The following is a 15,795-nucleotide window of genomic DNA, read 5'->3' as shown; positions in this document are numbered from 1 at the left end:
GGTAAATATCTGCATTTTCTTATGACCTTAATGATAATTTAACAAGAATTTATTAGTTTGGTCCTCACAAAGAGATGTCATACTTTCCTTGCTTTATAGATTTCCCATCAGATATTGCTAACAAATCTCTCTCGGAGAGCTCTGCTACAATGCTCTGGAAGTCCAAGGGCAGGAGAAGAAGAGCCTCCCACCCTACTGCTGAATCCTCTAGTGAGCAGGGCGCTAGTGAAGCCGACATTGACAGTGATAGTGGCTACTGCAGTCCCAAACACAGCAACAACCAGCCTGCAGCAGGGGCTTTGAGAAATCCCGATTCTAGCACCATGAATGTATGTAATGCTGCTTTGATTTCTTTATCAGTCATCTATGTCAGTATTATCTTTGTATCTTCTCTAAAAGCTTAAGTATATTTTCATTAACAATTCCTGTAGTAACAGAATGGGTCAAAATGTATTTTGTATATTAATATGAAAAATATATATGGAGAAATATTTTTTCTAAGATTGTAATAAGCATGCTTCACACTAGACTAAGTTATGAAACATTTTGCAAGGCATATGGTGTTGACTCTTAAGCGGAAAATAATTGTCTTTTTTGTTTTTATTTTTAGCATGTGGAATCATCTATATGTACAGGTACTTATTTTCTGCATAGTGTTTTTGCTATACTTTCTTCTTTGTCCATGTCAGAGTTTGTTTTTAAGCATGAAGCTTGCTGATGCTACAAAAAAAATTAGAAATCTTCTGAAGAGATTCACATTACTTTGGAAGTATAGTTGAGCTGATAAAACTTGAGAAAATTTCTCAGTTGAAAAATTGAAGTATTCTGCAAGATGGCACTTATATTACTAAGAACTGAAATACTACTTAAAGTTTGTAGAGAAATTTCCAGTATTACATTTATAGTGGCTGATTTTCAATACACAAAACTAAGGCATAATTTAGGCTTTGACATCTTTCATAAATAAATCATATTTTTAAATCTCATTGGTTATAGGTAGTGTAAATTGGTCCAATGTAACCTGCCAGGCAACTCAGAAAAAACCTTGGATGGAAAAAAATCAGACATTTTCTAGAGGTGGAAGGCAGACTGAACAAAGAAATAATTCACAGGTAATTTGAATTAAGTTGGAGAAACTTGAATTATTATAAATGGTATAGTGGTCTTGAAGGGCAGTGTCCTTAATTTTTGGAGATGCACATCAAATTATATAATCATAAAATATGATATCTGCAACTATAAAATGGCTTAGCCAATAAAATTATTATTTAAATAATGAAACAAAATGCCAAATGTTGACTGTAAGTGATGTGTGTATAGGTGTGTATTGTGCCATTTTCTACTTTATTGTATTTAAAAAATATACTTGGATATTTTATACTTTTAAAAAAGAATATCCTCCAATCCTGCTTTATCTGCCATAACTTTTTCTCATCCACATAAGAAATTTAAAGGCATTTTAATGTCATAAATATTGATTCTTTGAACTTTAGGACTGTGGCCTAGTTCATGTGTCTTTACTTGACCATAAACTCTACAAGCTACACACTGTGCTTGTTACAGGGACATAGCAATTGCTGCCTCATGCTGTAATATAGCCAGACCGGGCAGCTTCCTGGTGTTGGGGAACAAAATCTAGCTGCATTACAGCAGAGCAAGTTATATACTGCCACAGATTTCCAGTAACTTGTCTTCTTGTTTTGGTCATTTGTGAAATCGGAGTTATTTGTCGGTCAGCATTTTTCCTTTTCAGTGTTTGGGTGGATTTCTTGGGTTCCTTAAGTCTGTTTAAGGTATTAAAAGTATTACATGAATAGATCTGTGGATGAACTGAAATAAGAGTAAGTTACTAGTGCATTAAATAGACCAAATACAAGTATTTGCTCATTTGCTTCCCTGAAATGAAGTACTTCAGGTGCACCCTAACATTAATTAAACTGCCAGGAAAACAAGCAAAATAATGCCCTTTTCCCTATGGTTACTGCAAAAATGAGTCATTGTTTGTGACAGGCATGTGAGACAGTCTAGCTTTAATTTGATTAGAAACAAAAGAGCTAAAACAAGAATTGTTTATATAGATGAGGTAAACAAAATCTACAGAATGTTTCATTAACTGCTGAAATTTTATGTTGGAATCATAACTTGTTAGACTGTTACTTTTGGTGTCCATAGCCCACTGGAGAGGAAGTAATATGGATATGGAGCCTTGCAACTGGTGAGAAATAGTAAAAGAACAACAAAAAATTATGTAAATATATGTAGTATATTAGGTCTTGTTTGTTTCTCTCTTCATTCCAAAAGAACTGGAGCCAGATGTTGAACAATGTGTTTTCTACTTCTGATGTGTTGTTATACTTATTCTTAAGTATGTATTTGTGTAATTTGTGATGTGCAGAATCTTTTTTTTTTTTTCTGTTAAGTCAAAATACTTTCCCCTTTGGCAATTTCTGATTGTTTTTAGGAATTAAAAAATATTTTAGAAATGAAATAAATATTCACTTGTATTTTCAGCTATCTTTTTATAGCATAATGTTGCAAGAGCTTTTTATATGAGATTTTGATGCATGGTATGATAATGATGTAGGTTTTCAGAATAGTTAACTAGTTGGCCTAAAATTGTAATCCATTCTTTTCTCTCATTTGCTAATTTCTTACATCTTAGGTGCTGTAGCTGTGCTGTTTTGTTCCATTTATCAGAATTTGATACCTGTACCATGCTGTTTTAACTATGATCTTTATTTTTACTGGTGTTTTTACATTTAAATAGGCGGTTTTTTTCTATACTTTGTCATAATCTTAATTTTAAACAATGGAGAGAACCTAAAAATTTGCATTTTAAAAAATGGTTTTACTTTGTGAATTGGTTGAAAAATAGAAGAGATGAAAAAGATGATACAGTGAAAAAAAATCTCATTTTCACCCTGTCTCCCTTTGTCTTCCCTATATCTGTCCCACTTTTATTAGTTTCTTGTGTATTTTCCTAGAGTTTCTTTATGTCATTCTAAGTAAATACAATTATCTATCTTATGTTTTATCCATTCCTTCTGTGTTCTGCTTTCATCACTTAGCAATGTATCTTGGAAACATTTCCATAGTATTACATGGAGGGCTTCCACACTTTTTAAAAATATCTCCTAATGTTTGGAGTATAGATATACTTATTGATTTCTATAGCTGTCCTCTTAATGGACACTTGAGCTGTTTGTAAGTAGTTGCTGTTAAAAGACATGCTGCAGTCTGCAGTATTGTTTAGAAATACATGTGTATACCAATAAAGTAAATTCCTAAATGAGGGACTGCTGAGTGAAAGGGTGAAGTCACTTCTTTTATTTGATACATCAGCAAAAACTGTCCCACTAAAGTCTCAACAATAACATAAAGTGCCTTTTTTCAGTATAGCTTCAGAGATCATGTATCTTCAGGATTTCAGATTTCTGCCAACTAGGTGAAAATGGTGTATTAATGTTGTTGAGCTGTTTATGAGCTTTGTGTATTTTTTTTGTTAACTTGTCTGGCCATATCTTTTGTATCTGATCTATTTTTTCTTTTTCTTTTTTTTGGTATATTTTAAAAGTTTGATCAAGGTCTTACCAGATTTAAAAAAATTTTAAGAGCCTTTAGTTCATAATACAAGTTACAAATATTTTGGTTGCCTTTCATTTTTTTGACTTTGCTCATTATTATTGCCATACACAAGTTTATGTTTAAATAGCATTAAGAAGTTTATTTTTAGGGCAGCCCCGGTGGCTCAGCAGTTTAGTGCCGCCTTCAGCCCAGGGCGTGATTCTGGTGACCCGGGAGTCCCACGTCGGGCTCCCTGCATGGAACCTGCTTCTCCCTCTGCCTGTGCCTCTGCCTCTCTCTCTGTGTGTCTCTCATGAATAAATAAATAAAATCTTAAAAAAAAAAAGTTTATTTTTATAAGTTGAGTATTGGTTTCTTTTTTTTTTTTTTAATTTTTATTTATTTATGATAGTCACACAGAGATAGAGAGAGAGAGGCAGAGACATAGGCAGAGGGAGAAGCAGGCTCCATGCACCGGGAGCCCGATGTGGGATTCGATCCCGGGTCTCCAGGATCGCGCCCTGGGCCAAAGGCAGGCGCCAAACCGCTGCGCCACCCAGGGATCCCGGTTTCTTTTTTTTTTAATGGCTTCTGGGTTTTAAGTCATAGGAAAGCTCTGTCCTTACTCTAGTGTTATAAAGGAATTTGCCTGTTTTCCACTACTGTGTTCATGTTCTTGTTTTTTTACATTTAATCTCTATTCCATTGGAAGTTTGTCTTGAGCATGGTGTAAGATATGGGTCCCACTTCGTATTTTCCAAGTGGCTACCCGAATCTCCAGCACCATTTATTGAAAAGACCTTCTCTTCACTGATTTTGATATTAACCACTTTCATCATCTGTTACATTCCTAGTTATATTGATTTTTATTTCTGAAATTTCTGTTTTCTATATTAGTCATTAAATTAATCTATCAATTTAGGGAGGATGTTTTACCTTTGTGAGGATGTTTTACCTTTGTGATGTGGTATCTTCCTATAAAGATGCCACAAAACAAGCAGAAAACAGTGTCTTCCTATTTTTGAGTCATCTTTTTTAGGAGGTAATTGAAATACATTCCATTTTGATCCTCATGAACTTTGTCGGTACCATTAGTTTCAGGTTTTAATTTAATCCTGGAGCTTTATGTCTCCAAGTATGGAAATCAAGTTCTATTTTTAAAAAATTGCTTTAGTGTTTGTAGCAACATTAATGCATATATACTAAATGGCTTACAATAGGGCTTATTTTGAAATATAATTTTAATGCCTTTGGAGAGCACTTTGCATTTACTTTTTTGTCATAGTGAGTGTCCAAAGACATGAAGAATTGTGCTTAGGGATTATTCTCTTGCTTTTTAGTCATCTCTGTCTTTGGCTTGAGTATTAGTACTCACTTCGGTGTTAATAATTTATGTGAATTAAGTTGTTTCTTTATTACATAGACATTATAAATTGCATTTACCAGTCTTGTATGAGCTTCTTTTCATGAGCCAGTTTTGAAAATTGCTTAATAGTAAAGTTGAGGTCATTTTATAGAGAACATTCATATAGCTACCATTAGATGCTAGCTAACATTTTATTGAGATGTGTTTCGTTGTGTATTCCTCTGTCCATATCTCTATCCATGTTTATGAGCCTATTTTAAAATGAAGTAAATATTTAAAATTAAGAAACTGTTGGGTATTTAGAAAATTATCTAGTTTCTTACACATTTGTTAGTTACAAGAAGTAGCCCAGTTGTCATGGTGCATATTCTAAGGAAGAATTAAATTTGGTGTATGACCATGTTCTGGCTTGTTCTGCTATACAGCCTACCTCCCAAAAGAGTATAAAAATTCTGTTTCTTAAAAAAAAAATTCTATTATCAGCAAGTCTTTGTGTGCATAATTTTGATTTCAGCAGCCAAAGCCTATATATTAGCACTTTCTGTACTAGATCTGCTTCACGTTCTGTTTATTGTTAGAATTTGGGGGGATGCTTTGGTGGCTCAGTGGTTGAGCATCTGTCTTCAGCTCAAGTCATGATCCCCCCGGGTCCTGGGATCGAGTTCTGCATTGGGCTCCCTGCGGGGAGCCTACTTCTCCCTCTGCCCATGTCCCTGCCTCTCTCTGTCTCTCTCATGAATAAATAAATAAATTCTTAAAAAAAAAAAGAATTTGGGGGTAACTAGTAATTAGGATCATACTTTTCTCATCTTTTAGGGGTCCTGGTTAAGAGAGGCATTTCATGTTAGCTGCATTGGGTACTTAGGAGGATCTTGAAATGTCTTAAGATTCATAAGAATCTTGGCCTTACGACAATTGAACATTTCACAGATTTGTTAATGGGTTAATAATTTATGGATTGAATGAAAATTTTACTCTCCTAAATCTATTCTCTTGGAAATAAGAGTTTTAATTTTTAACCTTTCCTAGGAATTGTTTTTTTTTTAATAAAATCACAGATGTTAGAAGACTTTATAATAGTTTGATAAAATGTAGTGTGCAGTTTCTCCCAGTGATAACATTTTGCAATACTGCAGTCCAGTGTCACAACCTGTATATTGACATTGATGCAGTAAAGATAAGAACAGATCCGTCACTGCAAGGATCTGTATTTCCCTTTTATAGTCACTCTCCTTTCCTTTCCCTGCCAGCCTCTCGTTAACTCCTAGAATCTTCTGATCTGTTCTCCCCTTTCTGTAGTTTGTCATTTCAGGAATGTTTTATAAATGAACTCATAGAGTCCTTTTAATATTGACTTTTTCACTTGCATGGCTCTCTGGAGATTTACCAGATTGTTGAATATATCAATAGTTTGTTCCATTGGGTGGCTGACTATTATTCTGTTGTAGGGAGGTACCACAGTAAGTTTATCCTTCCAGTCAGGGACGTCTGGATTGTTTTCAGTTTTTGGCTATTACAAGTAAAGCTGATTAAATGTTCATTTATTTGGTGGGGAGGGACCTTGTATTTTTCACATTTTTATATTTTCCTTAAAATGATCTTATTTGTCAAAAGCTCTTTAACCTTTTATAATAAATTATGCACATGAAAATCCATTGAGTTGTATACTTTTGTGTACTCTTCTGTAAGTATGTTGTACTTCAGTAAAATTTTCACTTACATATTTTTTTCTTTTGGGGCTTACTTAGGTTGGATTCAGATGCCGAGGACATAGTACTTCCTCAGAAAGAAGACAGAATTTGCCGAAGAGACAAGATAATAATAAGCAGTTAAACGCCAGTCAGTCTCATAGAGGCGACTCAAATTCTGAGTCTTTATATTTTGAGGTATTTTTTTTTTGGCTCTATTTGTAAACTGCTATAGCAAATTTTCCCATTAAGAAATTAATTATCAAAAAAAAAAAAGAAATTAATTATCTTGGGACCCCTGGGTGGCTCAGTGGTTGAGCGTCTGCCTTCGGCTCAAGGCGTGATCCTGGGATCCGGGATTGAGTCCCACATAAGGGTTCCTGCATGGAGCCTGCTTCTCCCTCTGCCTATGTCTCTGCCTCTCTCTCTCTCTCTCTCTCTCCATCTCTCATGGATAAATAAATAAATCTTTAAAAAAAAAATCTTGCATTCTAATTAGTGCTTTTTATGTCTTAACTTGTGATTCTATTAGATTATAAATTACTTAGAAGTATTGATTCATTTTTGTCCTGGATATGTATACTTAGTCAAACATTAACTGTATTAAGGTTTATTTTTAGAACTTCTGTCATGAGTATTCATTTTGAGGTAACATGTCGAGGTAGAACTTGATCTTATGTGGGTTTCTCTTAGTATGAAACTTTATCCCTAATTTTCATTATTACTGTTTAGTCTCTCTGTCCAGTTTCTTAGATTTGAATGGTTCAGTTTAGTTAATTAGTGCTGCTATCCAGGAGAATCTTGGAGAAGAAAAAAACTATTTTAGTTTCTCTAATAGGGAGAAAGTTTGTATTCTGATTGCAATATTTTTATTGTTTACTTATCTAACTGGCTGTTATTGGAGGCCTGTTATATGTGTAAATAAGATGCTTTGATACATTGAGTAAACACAGTAGCCTTAGGGAGATTGCGGTATAGTGGAGAAATGTAGATGCATGCACACCTAATACTTGCTTGGGTGTGGTTGGAGTTGAAAGTCCCTTTGGGTTTGGGGTAGGGTAGAGATGATCTTTGGAATAGATTTTAAAGAATGAGTAGAATTTGGTTGTGTCTAGATAGTGAACTTCATGCCAGGTAACACATTTTTGTTGGATCATAGTTTCTATAAAATGGGCCAATAGATGGAAATTAAACTGGAAAATGTGCTTGAGGCCAGAGACTAGAAATGAATAATATGTTAGATAAGCTCAGTAAGTGACCTTAAGGACATTTCTATTAAATTATTGTACAATAATATATGTGGGAGATATGTCTTTTGTACTTAACCTATAATTAGTTCTGTCCTTATACTTAAAGATATTAGATAGACTCTTCACTGTAAAGGAGGATATTGGTTAAGATATTACTTTGGATAGGATTTAAAAAAAATTTTTTTTAACTTTTAACCTTATTGACAGATATGTATAGTATTGCAGGACAGGAAGTATTTATGAAATTCATATTAAGCCATCTGTTGAAAATATTTTCCAAATTATCTGAAACATGGTAAAAAACCCTTTTGTATTCCTTTTTAACTACCTACCCATTTTAAAAGTAGAACTAATTAATAAAAATGAAATAGATACAGAAAACCAAACAATGGACATGTTCAGATATGCCCTCATTGTTGAATAACGAATTTTAACTATGTTGTATCATGTGAGAAATGAAATTTCCTTTTTCAGACTGACTTTAAATAGTTTAATATTAGAATTTCAAAAATTACTTTCCCATTTTTCATTGTAAAATGTTTTTCGTAGGATTTCTTGCTTTGGGCTGTTCTTACTTAAAATGTCATACTATTTCAGGATGAAGATGGATTTCAAGAACTAAATGAGAATGGAAATACTAAAGATGAGACTATCCAACAGAAACTTTCTTCAAAAGTAGTAAGTGACTCTTTTGAAAAGATGAAATATTTGAATATCTTTTGAACTGTGGCTGTGTTGAAGTATTACATGTTAGTATAAAGATGTGGGGCAGCATTATAGAGAAGAAACAATTTGGTACTTAATATTTATTTTCAGCATAGCCAGAACAAAGACACTTTCCTATAAAATCCATAGTTCTATTAGAGACAAGAAAACACCATTAATTAAATGAAATCATAAAGCATATGGTCTATTTTCCCTTTTGTTACAAAATTTGGGAGTTATTTTGTTTACAGGCCAGGATCCAGACAAGTGTCACTAATTACATTAAGCTGTTTGTCTCTTTATTATTTCCCAGTCTGGAAGGATCCCACCCTCTCACTCTGTTCTTTATGACATTGAATCCTCAAAGATTCCAGTCCAGATATACTGTAGAACATCCCACATTATGGATTGCCTTTCCTTATGGTCAGACTTTTGTGGAATCACTAACAAATGTTTTTGTCTGATTATCCTAGTTGGATGATTTACCTGAAAACTCACCAATCAATATAGTTCAGACTCCAATTCCCATTACAACCTCAGTTCCTAAACGTGCAAAAAGTCAGAAGAAGAAAGCATTAGCAGCTGCCCTTGCCACAGCTCAAGAATATTCAGAAATAAGTATGGAGCAAAAAAAACTACAGGTATTTATTCATTCTTATGAACAAATGTAATTGGTAGATTTGGGGGCATGGACAGAAGGAGCAACAGATAGAACCATCATAAATTGCCACACTTTAAAACCGTCACAAAAAGTAAATGTTTCATTTATCTTTCAGGAAGCTTTATCAAAGGCAGCTGGAAAAAAGAATAAAACCCCTGTGCAGCTAGATTTGGGGGACATGTTAGCAGCTCTGGAAAAGCAGCAACAAGCAATGAAGGCACGGCAGATTACTAATACCAGACCTCTGGCATATACAGGTGATCTCACTCTCTGAGCAATTCACTGTTTGATTTTGGTAATAGGTTTTGAATATTGTTAATCTTAATTGTATATATCTAAAAGACCCAGAGTCTACTCATCAGTTCCTCTCCTGTTCCCCTTGTAGCCCACATCATTGTACTACACTGTGGTTGCCTACTATTTACTACCTATTGGCAGTCTGTCTTGGAGTGATCTTTTAAAAATATAAACAAGATTATATCACTCTGCTGCTCAGAACCCTGCAGTAGCTCTTGATCTCACTTGGAGTAAAGCCAGAGTCCTAAGGCCATGTCTTAGCTGATCCTATGACCTTTTTGCCCTCATTATCATTCTGTCTGACTCACACAGCTCTAGCCAGTCAGCCCTGTCACTGTTCCACAGACACACCCACCATGTCCCTAGCTTAGTATCTTTGTGCTTGCTATTTCTTTTCCCTTGAACTCTCTTTCCTCATATACTGGTGTGGTTTGTTCGTTCACATTCTTCAGATCTCCATTCAAATATCATTTGGTGTACATTGTGAACCAGCTAATATTTTTCTTCTTTAAAGATTGAAATAGGAATCACAACTAATTTGGCTTTATAACTTTTAAATTGGATAAGAGGAAACATAGGAGTTTTGATCAAGGAGGGGGAGAGAGAGAGAGAGAGAATAAATGATTTGGCTTTCTACTGAAATGGTAATGTATATTTTAGCAAACCTCGTCATATTTAGAGTTCAGCTCTTGCATGCTCCCTCATTTCTTTTCATAGCCTTTGTTGTAGAGGAGAGGAATAAGATAAAGAAAAAGGAAAGGCACCAACAAAAAGCCTGATGTTAAGAGGCAGAATTCAATATTTTTATATTTCTTCTGTTTCTGTGTAAAGGGTCTATTGTTTTTAGACAGAAAGATAATTAACAGTGTATAGCTTTCATTCTCTCTGCAAAATGTTTAAACCTATAGCGAGTTACTTGTCCAGTGTACACCTTAGCTTTGAGTAACTTAGTAAAAATAATATTGATAGTAAGCTTTTGAGTTAAATGTTGTTGAGTTGGGGAGTGGGACAGTTATATTTCACTAAAGAGTAAAGGACTATAGCAGTAGAACTGAGAGCGGTGTTCTGGAGGCAGTATGGCCAGGGGCTTTGGAGTTTGACTGCCTGGGTTTGAATCCTGTGCTTCTGTGTATTTCCTTGGCAAATTATTTAACTTTGCTGTACCTCAATTTCCTGACATTAAGATGGAGGTAATGATACCTGCTACAGGGTTGTTTTGAAGAGTAAATGAGATGATGCATGTAAAGTAGTCAGAAGAGCATCTGGGTTATAGTCACTCAATAAATGTTAACTAGTTACTATGGAGAAGAGATTATTAACCTCTTCACATGGCTCATTGTTATAACTTTGGTTCATTTAGTAAATGTTAATATATACAATTATAGATATCTACATGGAAATCATGGTGTCAGGGATTGTGGAATTATAGATTGAAATATACCTGTGTTCAAAAGATTTATAAACTAGTTGAAAAAAAATACACAAATAACTAACAGAGCAGTGCCTAAGGAAAGATACCAAAGTTTTATGAACTTACGAAGAGAAGAGTGATTTATGTCAACAGGGAGGTGTGAAGAAGACATTACAAATGGTTTCATGTATGAAACCATTTGGAATGGGCTTTGAAGGGAGAGTAGGGTTATTATCAGATGGAAATGAGATTAAACTCTAACCTGTCACCAGTGTTTATTACATTGGAAAGCATTGATTACAAAGAAATTGACTTTCTTGGGAAGTCCAAGAAAAGACGAGACTGTAGTAGATATGTAAAAGGATTGTGAGGAATTGATAGGGTGTTTTTGTTTTTGTTTTTAACTGATGGAACATAGAAACAGGTCAAAGATTGGCTCCGTGACTCCAGACTCTCCTAGTTAGGATTGTGGTGATTATGATGATATCAAACAAGTATCATGGAAGAATTTAATTTGGAAGAACAGACTCCAGCCCTGTTGTATTTGAAATGCTAGTTAGGGAGATCCTGATGGTTTATACTTAACACGTAGTTATGTATGTGCAATTTAGGTTAGAAGTTAGTTTCAAATAGAGATGGATGTGTAGTTGTGGAAATACATAAGATTGTCAAGGGAAAAAAAGTTAGGAAAAGTATATTCGGGAATCAAGTGTTGTGGAATGCTCAGATTTAAAGAACAGCAAGAACCAAAAAAATAGGTTTGAAAGAGTAAGGAAAATAGGAGAGTATAACGTCATGCAAGGCAAGGACAGAATTTTGAGGAAGGGGATGTGGTCTTTGTTATCAAATGCTGAAAATACAGAATAGAGAATAGATTTAGCAATTACAAGCTTGTATGTGATCTTAACAATCGTTGTGAGGGTGTGGGTAGGGCAGAGGTCAGATTGTAATGATTTGGGAAGTGATGTTGAGAAAGCAGACTGTTTCAGGACCTCTCCGGAAGATGGTGTGGTAGGAGGATCCTATGCTTACCTCATTGCTTGGATACAACTAGATAGCATCCACATCAGTATAAATAACTGATAAAGCAGAGTATTGAGAAGTTTAATAAGGAAGGAAAGGAGAGTGATAGTACCTTAACTTGAGGGGAAGCCAGTCAAGGGAAAGTTTTTGTTGGTTTGTCTTTTTTTTTTTTTTTCTTCCCCTTCTATATACAGGAGATTTTAGCTTCTTTTTGGGAGTTGGGAGGACCTTGACAGATGTAAGGGGAAAGGAACAGAGCAAGATCCTTGAGTAATTAATCTTGAGATGGGATTAGGAGTAGAGAGTGGTGATAAGTCTTGAACAGGAATTAAGATGCCTACTGGCTCCTCTCAGATGGCTTATACATTTATATTGGATAGCAGCTTCTCAGGGAAGTAGCAGGAGAAGTTTTTTGCTCCTAGAGTGAGAGGATTGAGATTTGAGTCTTTGGACCCGTTAAAGGATTGGGGTAGCCACTAGAGGGTGAGGGTATCAATCAGGTATAAAAGAACTACTGAGGTATAGAAGAGTGCAACCAAAGGGGAAAATCATTCTTCACTGGCAGGCTGAAATGAGGAGAGGAGTGACTATGTGTTTTATATAAGGGTGATTCTTATGTAAGATTTAGTAGGAATAAGGAGAAGTGCAAAGTTTTGAAATTTCAGAGGTAGAGTGGTTCTGCTTGGAAACTAGTTGCAGGGAATTAATTACATGCTTGAGGGTTGCTGGGGTGGAGTGGAACTAATAATCTATTTGTTCCTGCTTTGGATTGCTAAATTAGTTAATCGCATTCTTTGTCGTCTTTATCTTACGGAGGCTAAATGGATGCATAAAAGCTGTACCTGAGAGAGACTGCATGGCCCTGTACCACTCCTACTGTTATGATGTTTGTTTTTCCCAGAAGAAGAGGATGTTCTTGTAGATTTATCATTAGAAATTTTCATAGTATGTGGTGTTGGCCATAATAGAAAACTAATGTTCTTGTTTGTTTTTAGTGGTTACTGCAGCTTCTTTTCACACTAAAGACTCTACTAACAGAAAACCTTTAACCAAAAGTCAGCCCTGTTTGGCATCCTTTAATTCATTGGACATTACTTCCTCTAAAGCAAAGAAAGGAAAAGAGAAGGAAATTGCAAAACTAAAACGGCCCACAGCACTTAAAAAGGTAAACCAAAATCTGGGGATGTTTATTTTATAAGATAAATAAGGACTTAAATCTGTTTTGCAAAAGTAGTTGTGTTTTACCCAATAGATTGTTGTGAGATAGTCATGGGTGTACATCCTTACAATGACTAGGTAGTTGGAGGTTGGGGATATCATCAGCATCACAGTTATCTCTCTGTGTTGAACAAGACCCTGGAGGATGAATTCTCTCTGTAAGGTTAAAAAAATAGTTAAACATTTGGCATCTAAAACATTGGACCGTAGGAATCAGAAGCCTGGATTCTGGTACTAAATTATATAGTTATAGGTGAACCTTTCTTACCCTTATCTTCTTTTTCTGTAAGTCTAGATAATATCTGCTCTATTTAACTCAGTGTTGGTAGGAGCAGGATAAGATAATCCATGTCCAAATAATTGAAAACTACAAAATGTAAATCTATTTTAACTGTATGACCTGGCTTCCACATTTTTTTTTTTACCCATTTTTGTGGAAACTCTAGTTTGTCAGTTAGGATTTTTTCTTTTCTTTTCTTTTCTTTTTTTTTAGGATTTTTTTCTTTCAAAGATTTTATTTATTTATGAGAGAGAGAGAGAGGCAGGCCCCATGCAGGGAGCCCAATGTGGGACTCCATCCCGGGACCGCGGGTTCACATTCTGAGCGAAGGCAAATGCTCAACTACTGACCCACCCAGGTGTCCCATTGTCAGTCAGGATTTAAAGAGGGAAGCAGGTGTAGTTTGATAGCTGTAGCATTATATAGCATAACTGCCCTTCCTTATTTTGGATAGAGTACTTCTTTCAACTACAGTGTCTAAAATCACATTTACCTTTTGCCAGTAAGTTTCTTTGTAGCCAACTAAGCATGTAACCAACCAAGCTCCTCATGGCCATTTGTAAGTGAACTATATCGGTGTAATAGCAAACATTTTCATCATTCAATACATACTTAAAGAGTGATCAGTAATTAAAGACTGGTAATGACTTTTAGGTTATTTTGAAAGAAAGAGAGGAAAAGAAGGGCCGTTTAACTGTGGACCACAACCTTTTGGGATCTGAGGAACCAATAGAAATGCACTTAGATTTTATTGATGATTTGCCACAGGAGACTGTTTCCCAGGAAGGTAAGATCACCCCTTTCTCCCTTATCATGGAATGGTCTAGAGTATTTTTTTTTTTAAATTTTTATTTATTTATGATAGGCACACAGTGAGAGAGAGAGAGAGAGGCAGAGACATAGGCAGAGGGAGAAGCAGGCTCCATGCACCGGGAGCCTGACGTGGGATTCGATCCCGGATCTCCAGGATCACGCCCTGGGCCAAAGGCAGGCGCTAAACCGCTGCGCCACCCAGGGATCCCGGTCTAGAGTATTTTAATTGCTAAGCCATCACTAGTTATACTAATTGCAGGATAGATTCCACATTTTGTCTAACTTCCTTTATTTTTGAGAGTGGTTTCTTTTGAAAATGCTTCTGTAGGGAGACATTTAAAAGAGGGGAGGGGGAGGTGTAACATAATAGGTCTGTGGCATTTTTGAGGCTTAAGTCCTGGATTTGTGCAAATACTAATAATTATGATCTCACCAGTGTGTCCCCTGTTCTTTTAATTTTGTCTTCTTTTGTATTTTGGACACTATTGGCTTTTTTCTTCATAAGACTGTTTTTATTGGATTGTTTTTGTTGATTTCCTTTCTTGCTTTCCTGAATACATATACCACAGTAAGTAGAGAATTACAAAGCCTCTGGTTGTGCTGAACTCAGCTGGTCAGTAAGTTTTAGTCCCATATGGTAGCCAGCACACATGATTGTAGGTGAGAAAAGCAAAACTGCACATTGCTTCTGATATTTTTTACTACTGTGGAAGAGAGATTTTAAGAGATACCAGACTAGATCCCTTTTCCTGCTAGTACATATGTATTCTTTCTGCAACATATTTAATTCTGATTTATACATATTAAGTGGCAGTGTTCCATTGTGCTTAGAAAAGAGTTTGCTTCTGAAGATTGTTCAGCTAGGACATATTGGTTATGATTCCCTTTTACTCTCAATTAAATATCCTTTTGTTTGTATTTAGGTTTATCCATTCATTCAAAAATGGATGAATTCAGCATTCATTCAGGTGTTTATTAGACACCTCTCATGTGTACTTTAGTAACTGGCTTTGGGCTAGGAAGGTCAGGAAATGTAATAAAGATAAATAGTGGATTGGTCCTGCTGCAAAAAGCTTTGGTAAGGAGATAAGATACATGTAACTTTGCTAATTAGTGGACTGGAATACAAATAAGAACTTGTTTCCTGAATTTAGCTATTTAGGAAAGAAGCAGCAAATGAAGGAAGCAGTCAGTTCAAGAGATGGTACCTAAATAATGAAGCTGCCTGAGCACAGAAGCAAAGATCAAATGAGAGAGAAACTGAGATGGTGTATGAAGAAATTGGAGTGGTGTGGAGAGAATGAGTGAAGTAGAACTTATCATTACCAGCAAGAATGGGAATTTTTAGTCAGTTAAGAAATAAGTGAAAAAATAGAGACGAAGGAGATGGGTAATATGATCTGGAAAGAGGTTCAGAAGTTATTACCTTTGTTCTTCAATTTAAATCCTCTAAGAATACATATCTTAGATCATTTGGCTTTCTCTCATCTCTTGTGTAGAGACTTATAGGCTGTGCTTG

At 35.3% G+C, this 15,795-nt stretch overlaps 1 protein-coding gene across 2 annotated transcripts in view; it reads left to right on the top strand.

Annotated features, from left to right (window-relative positions):
* Positions 1–15,795, top strand: part of SECISBP2L (SECIS binding protein 2 like) — a 58,809-nt gene that overhangs the window by 18,459 nt on the left and 24,555 nt on the right. For both annotated transcript variants that reach the window (XM_072808384.1, XM_072808385.1), the window contains 9 exons: positions 100–329; positions 611–635; positions 997–1,112; positions 6,679–6,816; positions 8,466–8,546; positions 9,047–9,214; positions 9,350–9,491; positions 12,961–13,130; positions 14,118–14,250. In XM_072808384.1, coding sequence (XP_072664485.1) covers positions 100–329; positions 611–635; positions 997–1,112; positions 6,679–6,816; positions 8,466–8,546; positions 9,047–9,214; positions 9,350–9,491; positions 12,961–13,130; positions 14,118–14,250 — 1,203 coding nt within the window. The remainder of the gene's footprint in view (positions 1–99; positions 330–610; positions 636–996; positions 1,113–6,678; positions 6,817–8,465; positions 8,547–9,046; positions 9,215–9,349; positions 9,492–12,960; positions 13,131–14,117; positions 14,251–15,795) is intronic.

Source organism: Canis lupus, chromosome 32 (genome assembly GCF_048164855.1).
Source record: "Canis lupus baileyi chromosome 32, mCanLup2.hap1, whole genome shotgun sequence".
NCBI lineage: Eukaryota > Metazoa > Chordata > Mammalia > Carnivora > Canidae > Canis > Canis lupus.
The sequence above is the reverse complement of the archived record's forward strand: the minus strand, read 5'-3'. Positions and strand labels throughout refer to the sequence as shown.